Source organism: Prinia subflava, chromosome 2 (assembly GCF_021018805.1).
Source record: "Prinia subflava isolate CZ2003 ecotype Zambia chromosome 2, Cam_Psub_1.2, whole genome shotgun sequence".
Classification (NCBI taxonomy): Eukaryota; Metazoa; Chordata; class Aves; order Passeriformes; family Cisticolidae; genus Prinia; species Prinia subflava.
The window spans coordinates 54,190,128-54,208,143 of record NC_086248.1 but is presented as its reverse complement, the minus strand read 5'-3'; the positions used below and the strand labels follow the sequence as shown (position 1 = coordinate 54,208,143).

Genomic DNA, 18,016 nt, shown 5'->3' with positions numbered 1-18,016 from the left:
GATCTCTATTTTAAAGGACTGCTACATAGATTGTAATTAGCCCAATTTATAAATCTTTTAAGAACTGACCTTGAGTTTTGCTATCTTCCTACAGTATTTTGGGATGTTTTACAATGAAAGAACCAAAAAATAGGGCAATTCACTGTTTCCAAAGCCCAATGAACAGTTCAATGTCTATGTGAAGACAGCTTTTACAGGGCTGTGGTAAGCATCTTGTAATCCTACATGAATAACACAGACAGCAAATAAATACCTTTCAAGAATTATTTTTGTATTTCAAATGAAAATATGCTTATATAGGAAAAGGTATTATAACATCACTGTTGCATGAGTTTTAATCTCTGTGGTAAAAGAAGAAATCTCTTTAACGTTCTTTAAAGCTCTAAGTTCTTCAATATTTTCCACTGGGGATATTCTTCCAAACATACACAAGTTTCCCAGCCATGAATCTAAAAGAATCCTCAACAAATTGGGAATATGAGTTACCAAAAAAATAAAAATAAAATTAAAATAATAGAATAATAAAAAAAAAATCAAAACTATGCACCTGGATTACTGTTTACATGAGTAAAATTATAAAAAGAACCACAACAGACCAAAACCAAACCTTTTGGGTTTGTGATTCAGTATTTCTTTGACCATTGCTGAACTTCATTTTAACATCCCTATATTTGAGGGATCTTACCTCCTTCTGTATGTTTCTCATCCTTGACACAAGTATCATTTAAAGACCCATTTGGATCGCAGGAACAAGGCTGGCATGGATCTGGGTTATCTGGCAATACCTAAAAAAGAAGAAAAAAGAACGTTAGAAGAAAAAAAAAAGCCTTAACACTGGAAACATTTATTTAAGTCTTAAATATAAAGTAAGAGAGAACAACTTCTGTGTAGGTGGCTTACACTTTAACAAAAATGAGACAGCTGATAAACTTAGTCCCTGCAGACTAGGAAAAGAAGAAAAGACCTCAAATTGCACCAGAGATTGGATATTATGAAAAATTTCTTCACAAAAAGCCTTGTCTAACATTGGAAAGGACTGTCCCAAGAAGTGGTGGAGTCACCATCCCTGGAGGCAATTAAAAAGTCTGTAGATGTGGTATGCAAGGACACTATCTGGTGCTGGGCTTGCCCGTGTTAGGTTAAGGGTTGGACTCCATCTTAGAGGTCCTTTCCAACATAAATGATTCTAGGTTCTGTGATTCTATTAAAGTTACATTTAGGATTTTTATTCAGAAATACGTAGTGACGTAGATGCAAATATGTCTTCAACTACAAAAATACCAGGCGTAGAGATTGTAACAGAACCTTATATAATTAAAATCAACAAAGGCAATGGAGTAGATTTTAAGCATTTACTAAAGCATTACTAAAGTAATATTGACAAGATCAGTTGTTCTGATCAACATGATTCAAAATATTAACTAATGTTAGTTAGTCAGTAAGACAGCAAAAAGGTAAGTGAAGAAAAGTGAACATTAAACAATGGAACAATTTCCTACTGCTCTTGAGAGGTTACCTCAACCAAACTTAAACCTTGGTCTAATATCATACCAGGAATATAAATTGGAAGTTCTGCATGAACTAGATACATACACATACTATGCATATACTATATGAACACACACATACTTATCAAATCCCTTTTAGCTGGATGATAACTGAAAATGGAAGAAAAAAATCAAGTAAGTGACCTGTTCCTGAAGAAATCATTTCTCAATACACCTTTTCTGAAGTTGTAAGGCTAAATCTAGTCTATCAGGGAAAACGTAATTACTGATGTTTTCTCTTAGAGGATTGAAAGCCGATCAGACTAAAGACCATTATTTACTCAGCTGAAAATATACAGATGAAATATAAGCAATTCAAGCACACACTAATAGTGTAGCTGTCTAAAGCACAGGAATGACCATACTGACTATACAACCTAATATAAGATTCATCTTTTGACAGCTTCCACTTAGATGAAAATACAGTCTTATATAATGGAATACAAAAAAGCAATTTCCACTGTACTGAAATTTAAAAACATTCACGAAACACTATGGAATTTCAGTGGTTATTAATTCTACATTGCATTTAAAAAATAGAAATTACAGTCTCTCTTTCATCAATATCAAATATGGCAATATTTCTTTGAACTTTGATAACAAAACTTGAAATTCATTATTGAGGCAAAAGTTCTGTTTACAGGACCACATCCTCTTTTAAATTAAATTTAAATACTAGCTGGAGGCCCTTGACCTCAAGTGCATTCCCTCGTATCAACACGAATCACTTTCCTACTTCTCCGAGTTAACATTATACATTTCCAGCTGTGAAAAGCAATTGCTGCACTGTCAGATTTGGAAGTTAACATCCACAAAACAGCAGCCCAAACTCTTTTTAGTAATGTGAGTTGCTGCCCTGCTGACGTGATGGTTTGAACACTGAGCTTCTCGGTGCAGGGACACGGGAGCAGGCGCTTACCCCTTTTGGCCTGAAGTAGCCGTCCAGACAGGTCTCGCAGTTTATGCCACTGGTGTAGCCTGAGCAATTCACACACACTCCTCCCCCAAGGTACTCCCCGTGGATATTCAAACTCTGATTTCTGTCTGCCACACCCTGATCGTAGTAGCACTCCTCAGTCTTCCCATGACAGTTGCATGCTAAAAGAGAAGGAAAGTGTTGGCAAATACTTTCCCACTGAGGATGACCCACTGTTACTGAGGTATTGAAAAGGGGTGTTCAATATTTTATCATTGGTTCTGTGTATATTGTAAAAGCACATCCAAATATTCATTTACTACTTCATTTGTGAAAGGCAATGTGGTCCCATTACGAAGAGAGCCTGAAATTCTGTATATTTTTTCTCCTCAATATTTTGTCTTGGGAAGTACAGAATTTGACAGACACAGTCTAATTATGATGTTCTTGGTTTGTTTTCGTTTGTTTGATTTTTTTTTCCTGTTTAAATTGATAGCTAGGAACTCTTTTGGTGGTTGCATACACATACGGTTCATGAAAGGGTAATCTAAATTAAAATACAAGAGGGGTTGTAAGGAAAACGCACAACAAGCATGATGGTGTGAGTAAATTAAAGTAATTCAAATAAAAGCTGAAAGACATCCAAAAAACATCTCACTTGCACATATGCATATAAGAACTGGGGCAGAACAAAAGGATTCCCAATCTTAAATCTTCTTTTGACATTTCTATGTGAACTCTAGACTTCAGGTCCAAATACAGGAAAAATAATATAATAATCTGTTGCAGTGAAAATAAGGTAGCTTACTGTCCCTTTCCTTGTGGTATTAAAACATTCATTTCATCATAAAGAGAAATTCAAAGCTTGTCAAAATTGTGGGGAAGTGTTCCCCTAACATCTGAACCAGATCTCAGGGAACTGTTTCCATCAAGACAGTACAACAGTTCACTGAGAGTTGAACAGGGTGGAAGTGTCTCTTTAAATGTTAAACATGAAATTAAATGTACTCTGCTTTCATTCCATAATACTTTCCCAGTGCAGACACAGTCCCAACTAAAACAGAGGCCTCTGTGACCAAATTTTACAGGAGACAAATAAGCAATGCCTGCTCTAAATATGGGCATATCTGTTCCTTTTTATTTATTTTTAATCACTCTTGGTAAAATTATAGATGAAATCCTACAAATGAATAAACATAGTGTAATGGAGCATTAGATTTTATTATGTTCAGAAATTTAAGTGGTATGTGACCTTTGGAAGTAAGATGTTAAAGTTCAATTATAACTGCCCTTACTACAATAAATCTGGAAATCAAATTCCCACCCTGTGGGAAGTTAATATTCAAGGTATGTTTTCATTCCATGTTGGGAAACTAGATACACTGTATTTTCTGTTAAAAAAATCAGACTCAACTTGCATTTTGATCACACATAAAATATTTTGTTTCAGCAAAGATGAACATCATAACATATAAAAGTGCCATTTATACAGAAATCGTACCAGTAAAGCTTCATATAATGAAAAACCTGTAAAGAGATTTTTTTTTATTTACCAGGATATAGCCCTATTGTTTTATCTAAACAAAACCATCATGATTGTAAAAACTACACAAGACTTTTTTTAATACAGCATTCCTCAAATATCACCATGTTACAATAAAATACTCTGAGTTCAATAAATCCACAACTCTACATGTAATTTTTCTGCTAAGTCTTTCAAGTCAGTCCAATTAAGTGAATAACATCACATCAAATGTTATTCATAAACCAATGTGGTTAGAAACCAAATTAACTGCAAAATCACGTAGGACCCAATTTCAGTTTTCAGTAGCAATTGCAATAAATTTTGTCCTCTGTACTGCTTTCAACTTACGTTCACATTCATGCTTATGCTGGAGAGTGCCAGCATGCCAAGGCTTTTGATGGAAACCAGGACAACATTGATCACACGTTTCTCCGCATGTGTTGTGCTCACACTGACAGACGGATTTCTAATTTAAAAAAAACCAAATATTTACACAATGTGATGATTTGAAGAATCTGTCCATGTACATAATATGCATTCCAGTTGAAATTATTAAAACATTAAGAACGGCTCTACTCTGTAATTCGTTTGTTTATTCATTTTGATTCATTTATGTGTCCTGCATTCACCAAGTGTGTTTAAATTCTATAGCTCTATTTGAAGAAAACAGCCACGAAGTGAAGGGAGATAGTTTAACAGATAATCTAAGGAGAATCTAAGAATGCAGGAGAATTTAATTCCAACTGGATAAAGAAAGAAGGATGGGAAAGTTCCCCAACCAAACAAATAAGCCCAAACAAACAAAGTACAGGTAGCCCTTGGATACAAGAAAACTGATCTGATCCCTGAAGGAGTGAGCCATTCTCCACTTTTCCCTTCAATGCAGCAATTCTGCTGCTGCAGAGTGAAATCAATTCTGTTGGCTGATCCAATACAAATTGTCTTTTTTTTATACTCTGTCACTATTTTTTGATTGGATAAGTCAACTTATCATGTAACCGTCCAACTGTGTAACTAATTCTATGGGAGGGATAGCAGGAGTGTTTAAAGTAATAATAGATGAGCACAAGTCCAGTCTTTCAGTCACCTTACAGTTCCCCACAAGACCACCAGCATGAAAATATTACTGTAAGGAACACCCAAACTCCCTGAGCCACGGAGGCAGCTTGAAAAAACTAAAAAACCCCTGCAGTTTGGAGAAATAAGAAGTAAAAATTGCCTTCCTGATAGTTATTTAGTGAAGAGGATTCTCTGTGGTCCTTGCGAGGCCATACAAGGTCAAACCAGAAAGCCAGAGAAACTCCATGGCTCACAGGACAAAGCATAAATCTTGCAAAACAAGCCTAACTCAAGGACTGCTTCAGAAAAAAAGCATGTCAGTAAGTTCCAGCAAGGTTATTCCTTGTAATGCTAAGGGAAAGATTCTTTCTGCTAACAAATACAGTCACAATATTTATAAGCCTATTTTGGCATGGCTAAGTCTAAAAAATACCCCTGAAGAGCTTAAACATCCAAATTTCTTCTGGCTTGAGTTGTTTTACTTATGCTATTTTTTATACTAGTCAGACAACAAATATGCATTTGATGTCCTGCAAAACAGGACATTACACTTGTCAAAATGGCTTTATTTTATCTAGTAGCCAAATTATCTGAAATATGTATTAATTTCAGTAGCAGCACTTATTTTCCAAGGCAGGCCTGATTCTAACAGATGGCACAGAGACAATGCTACAGTTTCATCACTAAGGGCATCTGAAACGATAGTTCAACACTTGCTGTACATACCATTACAGAAAACTCTCAGAAGGGTTAAACCAAGGAGTTTGCTCATTTTTTACAAGGATCCATAGAAATTACTTAGTACTCTAAATATATTCTCTATCAGATTTTGTCATTTCTTTAAATGATTTCTTACATAGTGGCTTAATGTCACATACAAATAAGATTTTCAGTTAAATCCTATAAAGCTCCTACTTTAGTGAATAGTACATGCAGAGATCCCACACTGTGGCATGTAATATTAGTAAATAGGAAATCCAGTATTAGTGATAATGGGTGCACAAAGTTGGACAATCAGTAACAAATTATATTTCTATATTCATTATATTGGTTATATTTTGATTGTATGATTACGTGCAAAAAAAGTTACAACTTGAAAGATATTATAAACAGCTCATGATTTTCAAGATCAGCTTAACTGATCATTCAGTTGATACTTCCTACATAGCCAATGCACCATTCTAGAGCCATCATGTGTTTGCAAGCATCAATTAAATATTTGACAGCAATTTAGGAAACATTTTGATTAATATCAAGAAAGAAAAAAATTACTGTTAGTACTCATTTCTACAGCTACATAGTGCAACCTAGATTTCTGTTTTTCCTAGGATACTTCCAATATTATCTGAAAACTATTCTTTCATTTCAGGAAAGCCTCTGCTGACACTGTATGAATGTTTATTATTCTGGCTGCTAGCACTTTTTCATTCTGGCACTGCTTCTGACTGTTCCTCCAGGTGAAAAACAGACATAAATTCACAGAACTCTGAAGAACATCAATATCAGGTTTGGTTTTTTTTCTCATGTTCCACCCTATAAATAAGGCACATTTTAAAAAAAATAAAAAAATACATACATTGGTCACTGGATCCAGTGGACAAGCCTTTGCATGGCCTGAACATATACACATGCCTCCAACGGAGATGTCTTTTATAGAATAGTAATACTGTAAGACAAAACAGAAATTGAATTGCTAAGTGGATTCTAAAATGCAGGTGCCAAACTGCAGAATTCATTTCTTGTGACAAAACTGTCAGGTCCTGTTTTATTTCTTTTTTGATCTACTACAAATACAGCAGACAGTGTAATCCAAGCCGTGTCTCGATCAACAGATTCAGGATGAGTGAAAGAAAGGGTGTAAATTGGCACAGCTCCATTTGTTTGAAGTCACAAAAGCCATGTCAATTTATACACAGCATACAAAAACATGAGAATAAGAAAAGGCTATATGCACATGGGATAATGAAAAGTCAAATGCTATAGAATTTATTCTCTTCAGAAAATATGAAAAGGAAAAGGCATGATGATGGGAAGAGGAGAAAAGCTAGGAAAAAAACCTATGAAACACCTTTGTTCACCTTAGCTGGGTCTAATTTGGGCATTCACTGAACTGTGGCAAGAAGAACTGTTTTTCATTTTTGACCTTCTGAATGATCGTGAAACAGTCTTTATTACTGAGATTTAAGTACTTTTGACCTGTTTTTCTGCCATTTGACCATTTCTATTTTTTCTTTCATGAGGATTAGGAGCCCTAAGCAGAAAGAGGGATAGAAAGATATTTATAATCTTGTATTACAAAGCCTGTGAAAAGTGAATCTCATTCATTGTCTTCTGTTTCAGCAAGGGTCCTGCAACATGCTCACAGCTGGCTTATCAAACAAAACTTAAGCTATTTGCAAATTTTGCTATTACAGTGTTCGTTCAACCTCTTTATCAGATCATGAATAAATCTATCAAAGAAAATGAGAACTCTTGTCACTCCTAGTTAACCTTCCAGCAGAAAGAAAGTGTGTAATTTGTGGCTACCCTTTGTTTCCTGACAAGGGTGACAGGTTTTAGTTGCTCCTTGATCCTTTGGGGACAGTCTCATGAAGAGATGCCACACAGAAGGTCTTTGCTGGTTTGAGAAATCAGTCTATTGTCCTGCAGTCAGTTTTCATGAATTTAGAGTAATTTTGCAAGTGCTAATTCAACTTTGTATTTCTATTCTTTTAGAATCAGATTATTAAATGTCCATTTTTACATAAACACAACATTCATACTTAGTGAGGTTGCAGTAACTGCACTCAACTAGAAGGGAATCTGGGTTTGTAATTCAAAACAAAATGGCTTGCTCCAAACTTTCAGAAATAGTCAGCACTCTCTATTTAGATAAGGAAATGGAAACCAGAAATGGGGAACAGAAGAAGCAATTTTTCTTGTCACTTATCCATCACTGACAAATGATATTAACTAAAGTCAAGAATAATCATACCCTTCTCCTCCACCGCCCCACCCCCTCACTCCTTAATAACAGGACTTACTTTTGTTTTGAAAAGTTTAGGTTAGCACTATAATACGATGACCAACAGGAAGAGGAAGTGAGGGGAAAAAAAAAAAAAAAAAAAAAAGGAAAATTATATATCTCCCAAACCAGTTTTTGGAAATGCTTAGTAGAAAAATCAGAGGAAGACAAGAATAACACACAACATTTGATCAGCAGGACAACAGGGAGATATGGCTTAGAAAGGAAGTGAATATTGCAGAAAGAAGAGATAGCAGTGTGCACACACAAGGCATGGTACAGAAGGTCAGAGTATGGATATGGTGCAAGTTTAAATGCTGTATTCATACTTTTAAGCTAAAGCAATACTCAAAATGTTTACTGCTACCCTCAATCATATGAAAACACCAGAAATGTTGCATTCAAGCCCTGACATTACTTACAGTACAACTAGAAATTCTATTCAAAGGGAGTGTTCAAGACATTTGAAAGGTAACAAAGGATTGAGTAGAAGAGGCAAGAGATACTAATAGCAAATACTCACCAAATACCTACCTCCAAATATTTGCAGGCAAAGAAACCGAGTGTTTATGTTAATACCACCATTAAGCAGAAAAGGTTAAATTGTTAATTCTGTTCTAGAGAAGGAGTGCACAGGGAATTCTCCAACACCAGGATTTTGAAAGATAACAGGTAATCATAATCTCAGAATTTCCTATGGCAAACAATGCAGGTACAACACTTAAAATTGTAAGAGAATTTCTACTGCCTTGCCAGAACTTACCCTCCTTGTAACAATGGGATCAATTTCAGCTGGATCTTTGTGTGCAAACATCATTAAATCAGCATTTAGTGTCCGTATCCTCTGGAATCTCAGGCGAATAAAGCGAGCAGAGGTGAACTCCAGTAATTCTTGTGATGGATCGTCAGCACTAGGTCGTCCATTAATTAGGGAAGTGTGAATCTGAAGAATTATTAAAGCAGTAAGGAATTACAGGACATCAGTGTTGTCATGATTAGGCCAACAAATATCATTACAGGCATTGTATTAATGCATTTGTACATGTAGAATAATTTCTTTCCTTAGAAAATAGATTCCATGTGTCCACAGACCTCAGCTATGAAGAGTCTTTATAATAAGAACATTTATAGCAAAGGAATGTCATAAGCTACAGAAAGACTGCAGCATAAACTGCATATGTGTACCCAGGCCCTAGAACAGTGTCCACGTGCAGGCAATTCAGTTCTCCTCCCCTAGTCTGAAAATAGGCTCAGAAATTTTGAGTTAAGGGGATGTATACTTGGAATGGGATTCAGAATTCAGCAGAGGTCAGTTTGCACCTCTTCGAGTGATCATCATCAAAAGTCTTTTGAACTTTTGAAATACTGAAAACTAAAACGGCTAGATGAGACAAACTCAGCATTCATAAGCATCTCTCCTTTCCCACTGTCTATTTACACATCTTCTCCTTTGAATCTTGTTCTCAGCAAGGTGAAACCATTTCCTGGGTTGCAACTGTTTTCACCTGGTCCCTGAGGAAAGTCTTTATCACTTCTGAGAACTTTGTTTAGCATTTGTTTTTCCAAAGACACTACCGCTCTCTGCCACACTGTGGTTTCTGCAAAGATTACCTCCCCTTTTCTCTGCCTGCGTTATCCTAAAGTCTAGAAATCATCTAGGCAAGCTCTGTGGCTCCTTCATAGAGACTCTCTGACCCCATCTGAAGCATCAAGGGCAAAGGCAACAAAAATAAGAGATCTTCTTCCCTTCCTGTCTTTGTAGCTGATCATGACACACATTAGCTCTGAATCAACTAAATAAAGCAGATGGGCTGCTACAGAACTGTTCTTGGAAAAGGCCTACAAGAAGAAGCATGTCAAGTACAACCAAATACTGTTAATGAGCACCTAGGGGGAGAAGGAAACCATTAATTTTCCTGTATTCTCAAGTGTTAAATTTTAATTGGGGCATTTTTATTACAGGCTGGTACACCGAAAGAATGTTCAGATGCTGAGACAGATGTGTAGAACATTGGACCAAATAAGAGCATTATTTATTCTTTGCCACGAACATGTGTTGCCTCATACCTCCGTGCTCTGAGTGAGAGGTCAGGCCACACAGCCATTTTCTGTCGTTGAACACGGTCATATCACTGCTAGTTTAGGCAAACAGCTGCACTCCAAACACCAGCTGGCACTCACTCAGCAGGGGCTACCTCACACTGAGGAAAGAGACTGTAAATCTACTGCTCCCAGGAAAGCAGCAGCTCTTGTTTCCTCGAGTTTTTGGAGGGGCTGGATAGACTTACTGAACAACTGCTGTCTTGCATTGCCTATGTGATACTATCAACTCATTTATCTCAAAGGCAGGTGTCAAGAGGATGGTGCCAGACTCTTTTCAGTGGAGTCAGGATGAGGAGCAATGTCTCTAGACACAAGCAGTTTCACCTCAGTATTGAGGAAGAACTTCTTTACATTGATAGTGGCAGAGCACCAGAACAGGCTGCTCAGGGAGGTCATGGAGTCTCCCTCTCCAAAGACATTTAAAACCTACCTAGATGCATTCCTGTGTAACCTGCTCTAGGTGACTGTGCTTCGGCAGGGGGCTTGGACTAGATGCTCTTCAGAGGTCCCTGCCAACCTTAACAATTCTGTGATACTGTGATTTTTACTACCAAGAGGGAAACCCTAAACCTCATCATGTCCAGCATTCTGCTCCACTGTATCTACAAGTACATCAAACCATTGGGAATCACTCTGTAAGGAGCAGCGATCAATTATATCTTACCTGTGTATGAATCAGCACCCCTGGGTTTCTGTCATGTTATCTCCAGGAACACGTGATATCACTACCTCCTACTCAGATCATAACAACACAGTCACTGAGCTCTGACTCAAATCTACACCTGATTACAAGTAACTAAAGGACACAGCTGGAAACAGAATAAAATGCTATGAAAAAGACATGGCGCAAACAAAAGGTTATAATGAAACCCCAGAGGAAGCAAGGAGGAGGTCCTGAATGAGAAATGTCTGGCTACAAATAGGACAAAAGCACATGACCAGAGAACTACTCAAGTCCCTGGTGAAAAGAGAGAGAACATGTGTAGAGAAAAAACTTCAAAAGAAGCCAAAAGAAGGTGGCGATAAGTCAAGTGGAAATTGACAGATCTTTCCAAAAGATGGAGATTTTTAGCAAAAAAACATGCCTAAAGACTTTTTTGCATAATATTTACTTGTGAGCAAGGAAACATATTTCTTCAGAGTACTTTTTCACACCATCACTGCCTGCCTTTAAAACAGGATCCAAGAGATTTCTTTTATACAGCCAGCAAACATACATGGGTTTTAAACCATAAAGCAATTTATGGTTTAAAGCAATAGAACACTAAACACTGAGCTTTGATATTCCAGAGATAAAGAAAAAATAAATCTAAAGTAGTGCCTTGCTCAGTCTCATAGAACAACAGCACCATGGTGATAAGTAGCACAGCAATCTGATTAACTCTTCAAAAAGACAAAAATAAAGATTTTGAGGGTGGAGGGAGAAAGATGCAGGTGAAGTCACATGTACCAAAGGAAGCAAGTGTCCACAGAGAGTTAAAAGTATTAATCACAGACACAGCTTGACCACAAATGACACAGCTGACAATCAGCAGTCATACCTTTTGATTATTTTAAAAACAATAAATTTAGTCTTCAGACACTGATGAGGGAAAAAACCCACTCCTTGGAATGATAGTTTTACAGAACTAAAATGTAAATTAACAAAATAAAACCAGAGGTATTCATTTTAGAATAAACTCTGTTTTTGAAAGGATCTATCTGCCAGCAGTTCATCTATTTGGCAAGGCTAATCTAGTAAGATGATGACTTCCATTTATATTATTTTTAAGTTTTGTCTTTAAACGTTTAACAATTTCATTTTAAAACAACAAACCATTATTGAAATGCAGCTATGTCCTGCATGAAATATGGGACATGCTCAAGTATGTACACTGAGACTAGAAAATTCAAAACTGAATAGTTTTATCAAAATGAATCTGAAGTGAAAATTTTACACTGGCAAAATTAACTACTCTGAATTATTTCTTCTCCAATAAACATCTGTGATGAAATCATTCATTTCTTCCTAGAAACATTTAGAATCAATTTGAAAACTGTCCAAACAACTTGTTTCTACTCCTTGAAAAGAGAATATGGAAGAAATTAAGAACACTTTAGGAACATCTGTCATTAATCAGAAAAAAAAAAAAAGTAAGAATCTTAATTTAAATTTTAAATTGGTTTAGACTTACAGTATTTTTAATATGACTCTCCCAATGAGACATCAGTGAGTTTTTCCAGAGCACTCTTACTCTTTTCATCTCCATCCACTATCTTGCACCTGTTTGTAACACGCTGTTCCCAGGACAGTGCATTCATTTTCAGCCAAGACTCTAACGTGGCCCCTGCCCTCCAAGTATTTTTGAACTGGACTTGAAAACTGTCCCAGTGAACACAATCTTCACTAAGCATCTTCCCCTATGCCACATAAGATCATCACAGTACTTCCCATACAGCTCCTGTGGAGTCCCCCTTCCATCACCAGCTGATGGTCTTGCTAGCTGTGCACACGCTGCATTATGAGCCACTCCACAGTTCTACAGCACAGCAAATATCCAAAGCTGAGTCTTCCAGGAAAATATTTATATTTTAATCCACCCACTGGGCTACTACAACTTGAATAATCCAAGTCCCCATGAGGGAACAATGTAAAATTTTGTTCAAATTTTATGGACAGTTTTTATCTAGCATTTCCAAGACTGGAGTAATAATCACAGTTATGGACTCAAAATGAAAGATACTCAGATTTCAATTAAAGAAAACTTTTCCTTAACAAGGCATTTGTCCATGACTATATTCCAACAAATGGAATCTTTAGGAATCTCCAACAGAGGTCAGAAGAAAATGGTTATGAAGGACTATAAGAAACAAAGCATTTAGACACTGATCCCTCTAATACAGTAAGATCACTTCCTCTGACTAATCAGTCTAAAGGCTTCCTGAGCTACAGCGTGAATCTGAGTCACAGTGTTTAATGTCTACCCATTGCCATTTCCTTTATTATAGGTCTACTCCCTTTTTCAACTATTATTGTTCAACTGTTTTTCATCACTACAAATACCAAATGTGAGGAAATTTGCTTCTTAAAAAGGAAAAAAAAAACCCAATGAAATAACTGGCTCTGGCAGTGCTGTTCTTTGTTTGTTTTCTTTTTCCTTTTAAACCTGGAACTCATAATTATTTAATTGAAAGTGTTCTAGTTTTTCATTTTAGGAAATTGTGAGCAGTCAACATCTTTTAATTTTTAGAACTCAGTATGATGATAAATCAACTTTTTCTTATCTGAAAACTGTGGAGGATGTTACAAGTTCTGTATTCTGAAGAGAATTTAGTCTAAGACTACTAGTCCATCAGCGTTCATACATAATTCTTTTTTTCTTCTTACACGTATTACTTTGTTTTTAGCAACACTCATTTTCATATAGTATTTTTCACGTAGTATCATAAGCTACTAATAGAATGAATTATCTTAAATTCTGCATTACCAACAAATGCTGCTATTAAACAGTTTTCTGATTTTTTTAGATTGCCTGCAAGAATGCTGAACAGGGACACTAGTAAATATTTTAAAGGACATCTCAAGTACATTAGAATCTCTGGACCATGTCAGAACCAAAAGACCTACCCAGCTTGGCCATCTGCACCATACAGCATCCAAGCCAGCATGCTAACAGTAAGATGAGGGCAAGCATAAGTAATATTTCCTCAGGGATTTGCTGAGCTATAGGTAGTTTCTATACATCTGGTAAATCTTAAAAGGTTTCCATGAACTCAGTCTCACCTTAATCCAAGTCACCTTTCAATACCTATACCATCACTTAATTAGGATTTTTATCATCTCATTTACATATTGTAGGGAAAGAGATCCTTCCTTTGCTGGTTTTGGATCTGCCTCATACTAAATTCACTTAATACTTCCAGTTCTGAAATTGGAACAAAAAAATGTATCTTTCTACCAGATCTATTCTTTATTTAATTTCTTTACTATTAATTAGCTTTGCACAGATACCAAGCTTCCAGATCTGTAGTTTCCTTGCATGACTAAGGAATGCTACTAAAGAAATGGTGTTTCATTTGATGCTTCACACTCCTCAGTTACTGAGAATATCTGACAGTGAGGGGTTAAATAATAATTGTTATAATTCACCTATTTTAGCCTTGAGTTCCTTTTCACTATTCAATTTATCCATTTTTCTGCACCTCTTCAGTTAACAACCTAGTTTGAAACTGTGTCTCCAACTCCTCTCCTGTAAATAATGTTTCCAGTACAAAAACCCTCCTGACAGTCTCTATAGAAAAAACTGATCCAAATCATTAATTTAGTTTTTCAGCAATGACCTTATCTTTCTTGAACACTCTTTGATCATCTCTCAGCCCACCAATTCTCTGGCAGACTTCCTGAATCTGATGTGTCTGAAAAAAAGGTTTATTTCAACTCAGTCACTCGGAATCTTTTTCACATCTTTATTGCAGTTTAACATTTCATTTGCTGGAACTTATTTTCTTACCTCTTTGCCTCATTTGCAGAAAAAGATAAGTTGCCCATTTACCAATAACACCAGTTAATTTTGATATCTGTCATCTTTCCCTGTTTTATGCATTAAACATGATGTATGATTTCTGGGACCATTCTAAAATATAGCTTGCATATTTGACAGTTAATTATTTGGACCAGAATCTGTGCTCTGTTTTCAACTAAACCATGTATTCCTTTACTATCTAAAACCCAAATGAGGACATTTGGGTTTTAACAAATATTCTTCTGCACTACATTTTATTGTGATACCTAGAGAGTCTGCCAAAGGGTTGTAGAAAGTTATTATATTCCTAGCCTTCCTTCAGCAAGAACACCTCAGTTCTACACCTCTGCTTATACAACATTAAAGCGATGCTGTCCCAGTTTAGGTGCTGAATTTTAGTTCACAGAGATCTCATACACCATTTTATTTCTGCTGACTTTCTCATGTTATTAAATCTACAGTGCTTCTTGTCTATGAGCCACTCAGTCATTCCTAAACAGCTCCTTGTTTCTGTCATGCCTACTGTGCCAGGTTTTCCCAAAACCCTGTAAAGGCTGGTATTAATTATCAAGGGAACCTTTCTCAGCTGCTGGATCTGGCTACCGGGCAATACTTGGATCCATCCAATCCCATTCTGTAACCTGAAAGAATCTGCCATGTGCTCCAGCCAGGTGACCAGGAGACCTATGACTAGAATTTCACAACACATTTCATTGGGTTTCTGCCAGTGAAAAAGAGGCAGACAGCCTAAGAAACCTTTTGCTATTTTTGGCAGTAGGCAAGTCTCTCATTTACTAATGATAAATGACTTATTTAGACTTTACTTGTAACAGGTTTCCAGGACAGAGAAAAGTGCACCCCTCCAAATACTTTTTAAATGTTAATAAAATCTCCCTGGGACTTCTCAAGTCTAAGCAAACCCTGCCCTCTCAGCCCCTTCTCACAGGACTGTGTCTCCAAGTCCTTATTTGTCTTCCCAAACATTTCCTGGACTTGTTCCAACATGTTCATGTCTATCTATTACTGAGGAGCCCAGAGCAGGACTGAGCTCTTCAGGTGTGTTCTTATTACCTCCCTCACCCTGCTGGTGACTGTCTGACTAATGTAGCCCAGGATACTCTTGGCTTTCATTGCTTGCAAGGACACCTTGCTGGCTTAGGTACCACTTAGTGTACACCCATACTCTGACTCAGCTTCCTCCCAAGGCTCCTGGGTTATGGAGGCACAACTGGCTCACATCTTATTCAATAGAGTTCTCAGCCCACTGTGTGCTACCAGGCACTAAATTGTCATGTAGCTGCCCATCTGCAGGCAAGGAAGGGGCCCCTGGCCCCTCTCCTGGTGTCAGCAGTCACCAGTTTGCAGTCTTCACCATCATGGGAGTGTCCATTTCTGGACCAACAGGCACAGACACCACCTGCTCTTTTTTTTTTTTTTTTTTTTTTTCTGTACAGTTGTACAAACTGTAGGCTGCAGAGTGACAGATGAAACTTTGTTACTCACTTTTGTCACCTCTGACGTTGTGCAGTCTGCTGGATGTCTACTGACATCCTTCTGCAGCCCTTTACTTGGTGGCACAAATACCCAAACACATCACCCATTCTGCAGACGAGGACACTCTCTCCCTCAACATCAGCAAGTCCCAGACAGTTCTTGCAGTCTCCAGGGTTAAAACCTGCATCCTGGCTCTGGAACTCGGCCTCAGCTGAGGGCTCTGCTGTTCTGGGGCAGTCATGGCAGCCAGTGCTGAGGACTGGGCCCAGACTGCGCCTTGCCACCATGGCTGAGCACCTAAAACCACTCTTCCTGCCCCTCCTTCCATGCGTGTTTCTGGCATGAACTGATATGCAAACATGCATCATGTTAGCTGCCTCTGTTGTTAATGCAACTGTAAAAATGCTGCCATTTGGCATTAATGTATATCATCAACTGCTGAGTTACTTAAAATTAACACACTTTAACAAAGGTTTTAAGAATTTTAAGTATGTACCATGCTCTCATACAAATTTAAAATACCCATGTATGAATCCAAGTGGTGTATTTTTCTACTTAGACCTTTGGTATTTGAAGCCCATTACTTTGCCAAGCAATTTGAGTGCAATAAATCTCAAGCTGTTTGTAGGATATAAAAAACCCCAGCTGTGTCACTGTGTGGCATGGAGTTTTTATGCTCACTTTCTTTTCAAGAAAACAGCACCACTAACCAACACGCTTTCAGTGATGATAAACTGGAAGACTTCATTCTTTTATAAAAAGAGAAAGCTACTTAGTGTAATTTGTTACAAGGATGGACTGGGAGCATCATCCTACAATAACTTTTGGCTAGTAGTGGTAAAGAACTCCCTTTGTTCAAATACTCAGTAGCTTATTTTGTACATCATATCAAGACCATGGGCTTCAACCTTGGTGCTCTGTGTAAGGCCGTGCTCTGACCCTAAACTATTGTCAAGAAAGGTCAGTGTCTCACTAAAATCTAATCTCTGACAGCAACCTATGGGAAAGAAAAGTTTCTGTCCTGCACAAAAGGTCTTGCAACCTGATAATCAGGAGTGGAGAAGACAAAAATGTCAGCATTAAAATGATCTAATGGGAGAAGTACCCCATGATTTACATTCTCAAGTTATGGAAGCACATCAACATGAAGATGAACAATGCTGAAAATAAATTTTTCAACAGGTGATTCAGTAACTCTCACAATTCTCCTATGCAATACCACCTTTAATTATCTGTTGCAAATAGCTCATTTGCAGTAGACAGAAAATTACTGCTGATTAATTAATCTCTTGGTATCTCATATTTAATCCCTAAAGACAACATTTCTGTGAGTTTTCTTAGTGCAAAGCCTAATCTATCATTAGAGTTGATTTCACAACTAGAATAGTAGATGGAAGCATATGCCAGAACTCAGCATCCGATTTTTCTTCATAAATACGTATTTATAATAATTGTGTATAAGAAACAGTATATTTGGCAAATTTTGCTATATTTTTAATAAACATCTCACTATCTTAATAAATTAGCGGTTTAGTAAGTGAAAGCACAACTCCCTTCTGTGCCTCACTAATGATTACAAGAGCTGCTTGAAATGCAGTGCTTAAACTTGCATTAAAATGTCAAGGGCTATGCATGTCAGATTGTATCTCAACTAATTCATTCCCCCTAAGAATACAGGCAAATGTCAGTTTAACAAACTGTTTAGCAAATACCATTGTGTCATTGACAACTATACCCTAGCTTAAGCTAAATAGGGCTTCATTGCTTCAGTTTTGATTAACTTGCTTTTGTCATTTTTCTCTTTCCAATTTTACTTGCCTATTCAAGCCATTGCTTTTTTATGGCTCCTGAAATTCTCATGCTTGT

At 37.0% G+C, this 18,016-nt stretch overlaps 1 protein-coding gene across 1 annotated transcript in view; it reads right to left on the bottom strand.

Moving 5' to 3' along the window:
• LAMA2 (laminin subunit alpha 2) overlaps positions 1 to 18,016 on the bottom strand; it is a 337,526-nt gene that overhangs the window by 207,199 nt on the left and 112,311 nt on the right. The window contains exons 5-9 of the mRNA XM_063389975.1: positions 8,815 to 8,994; positions 6,624 to 6,713; positions 4,337 to 4,454; positions 2,467 to 2,645; positions 686 to 785 (exon numbers count right to left, since the gene is read on the bottom strand). Coding sequence (XP_063246045.1) covers positions 686 to 785; positions 2,467 to 2,645; positions 4,337 to 4,454; positions 6,624 to 6,713; positions 8,815 to 8,994 — 667 coding nt within the window. The remainder of the gene's footprint in view (positions 1 to 685; positions 786 to 2,466; positions 2,646 to 4,336; positions 4,455 to 6,623; positions 6,714 to 8,814; positions 8,995 to 18,016) is intronic.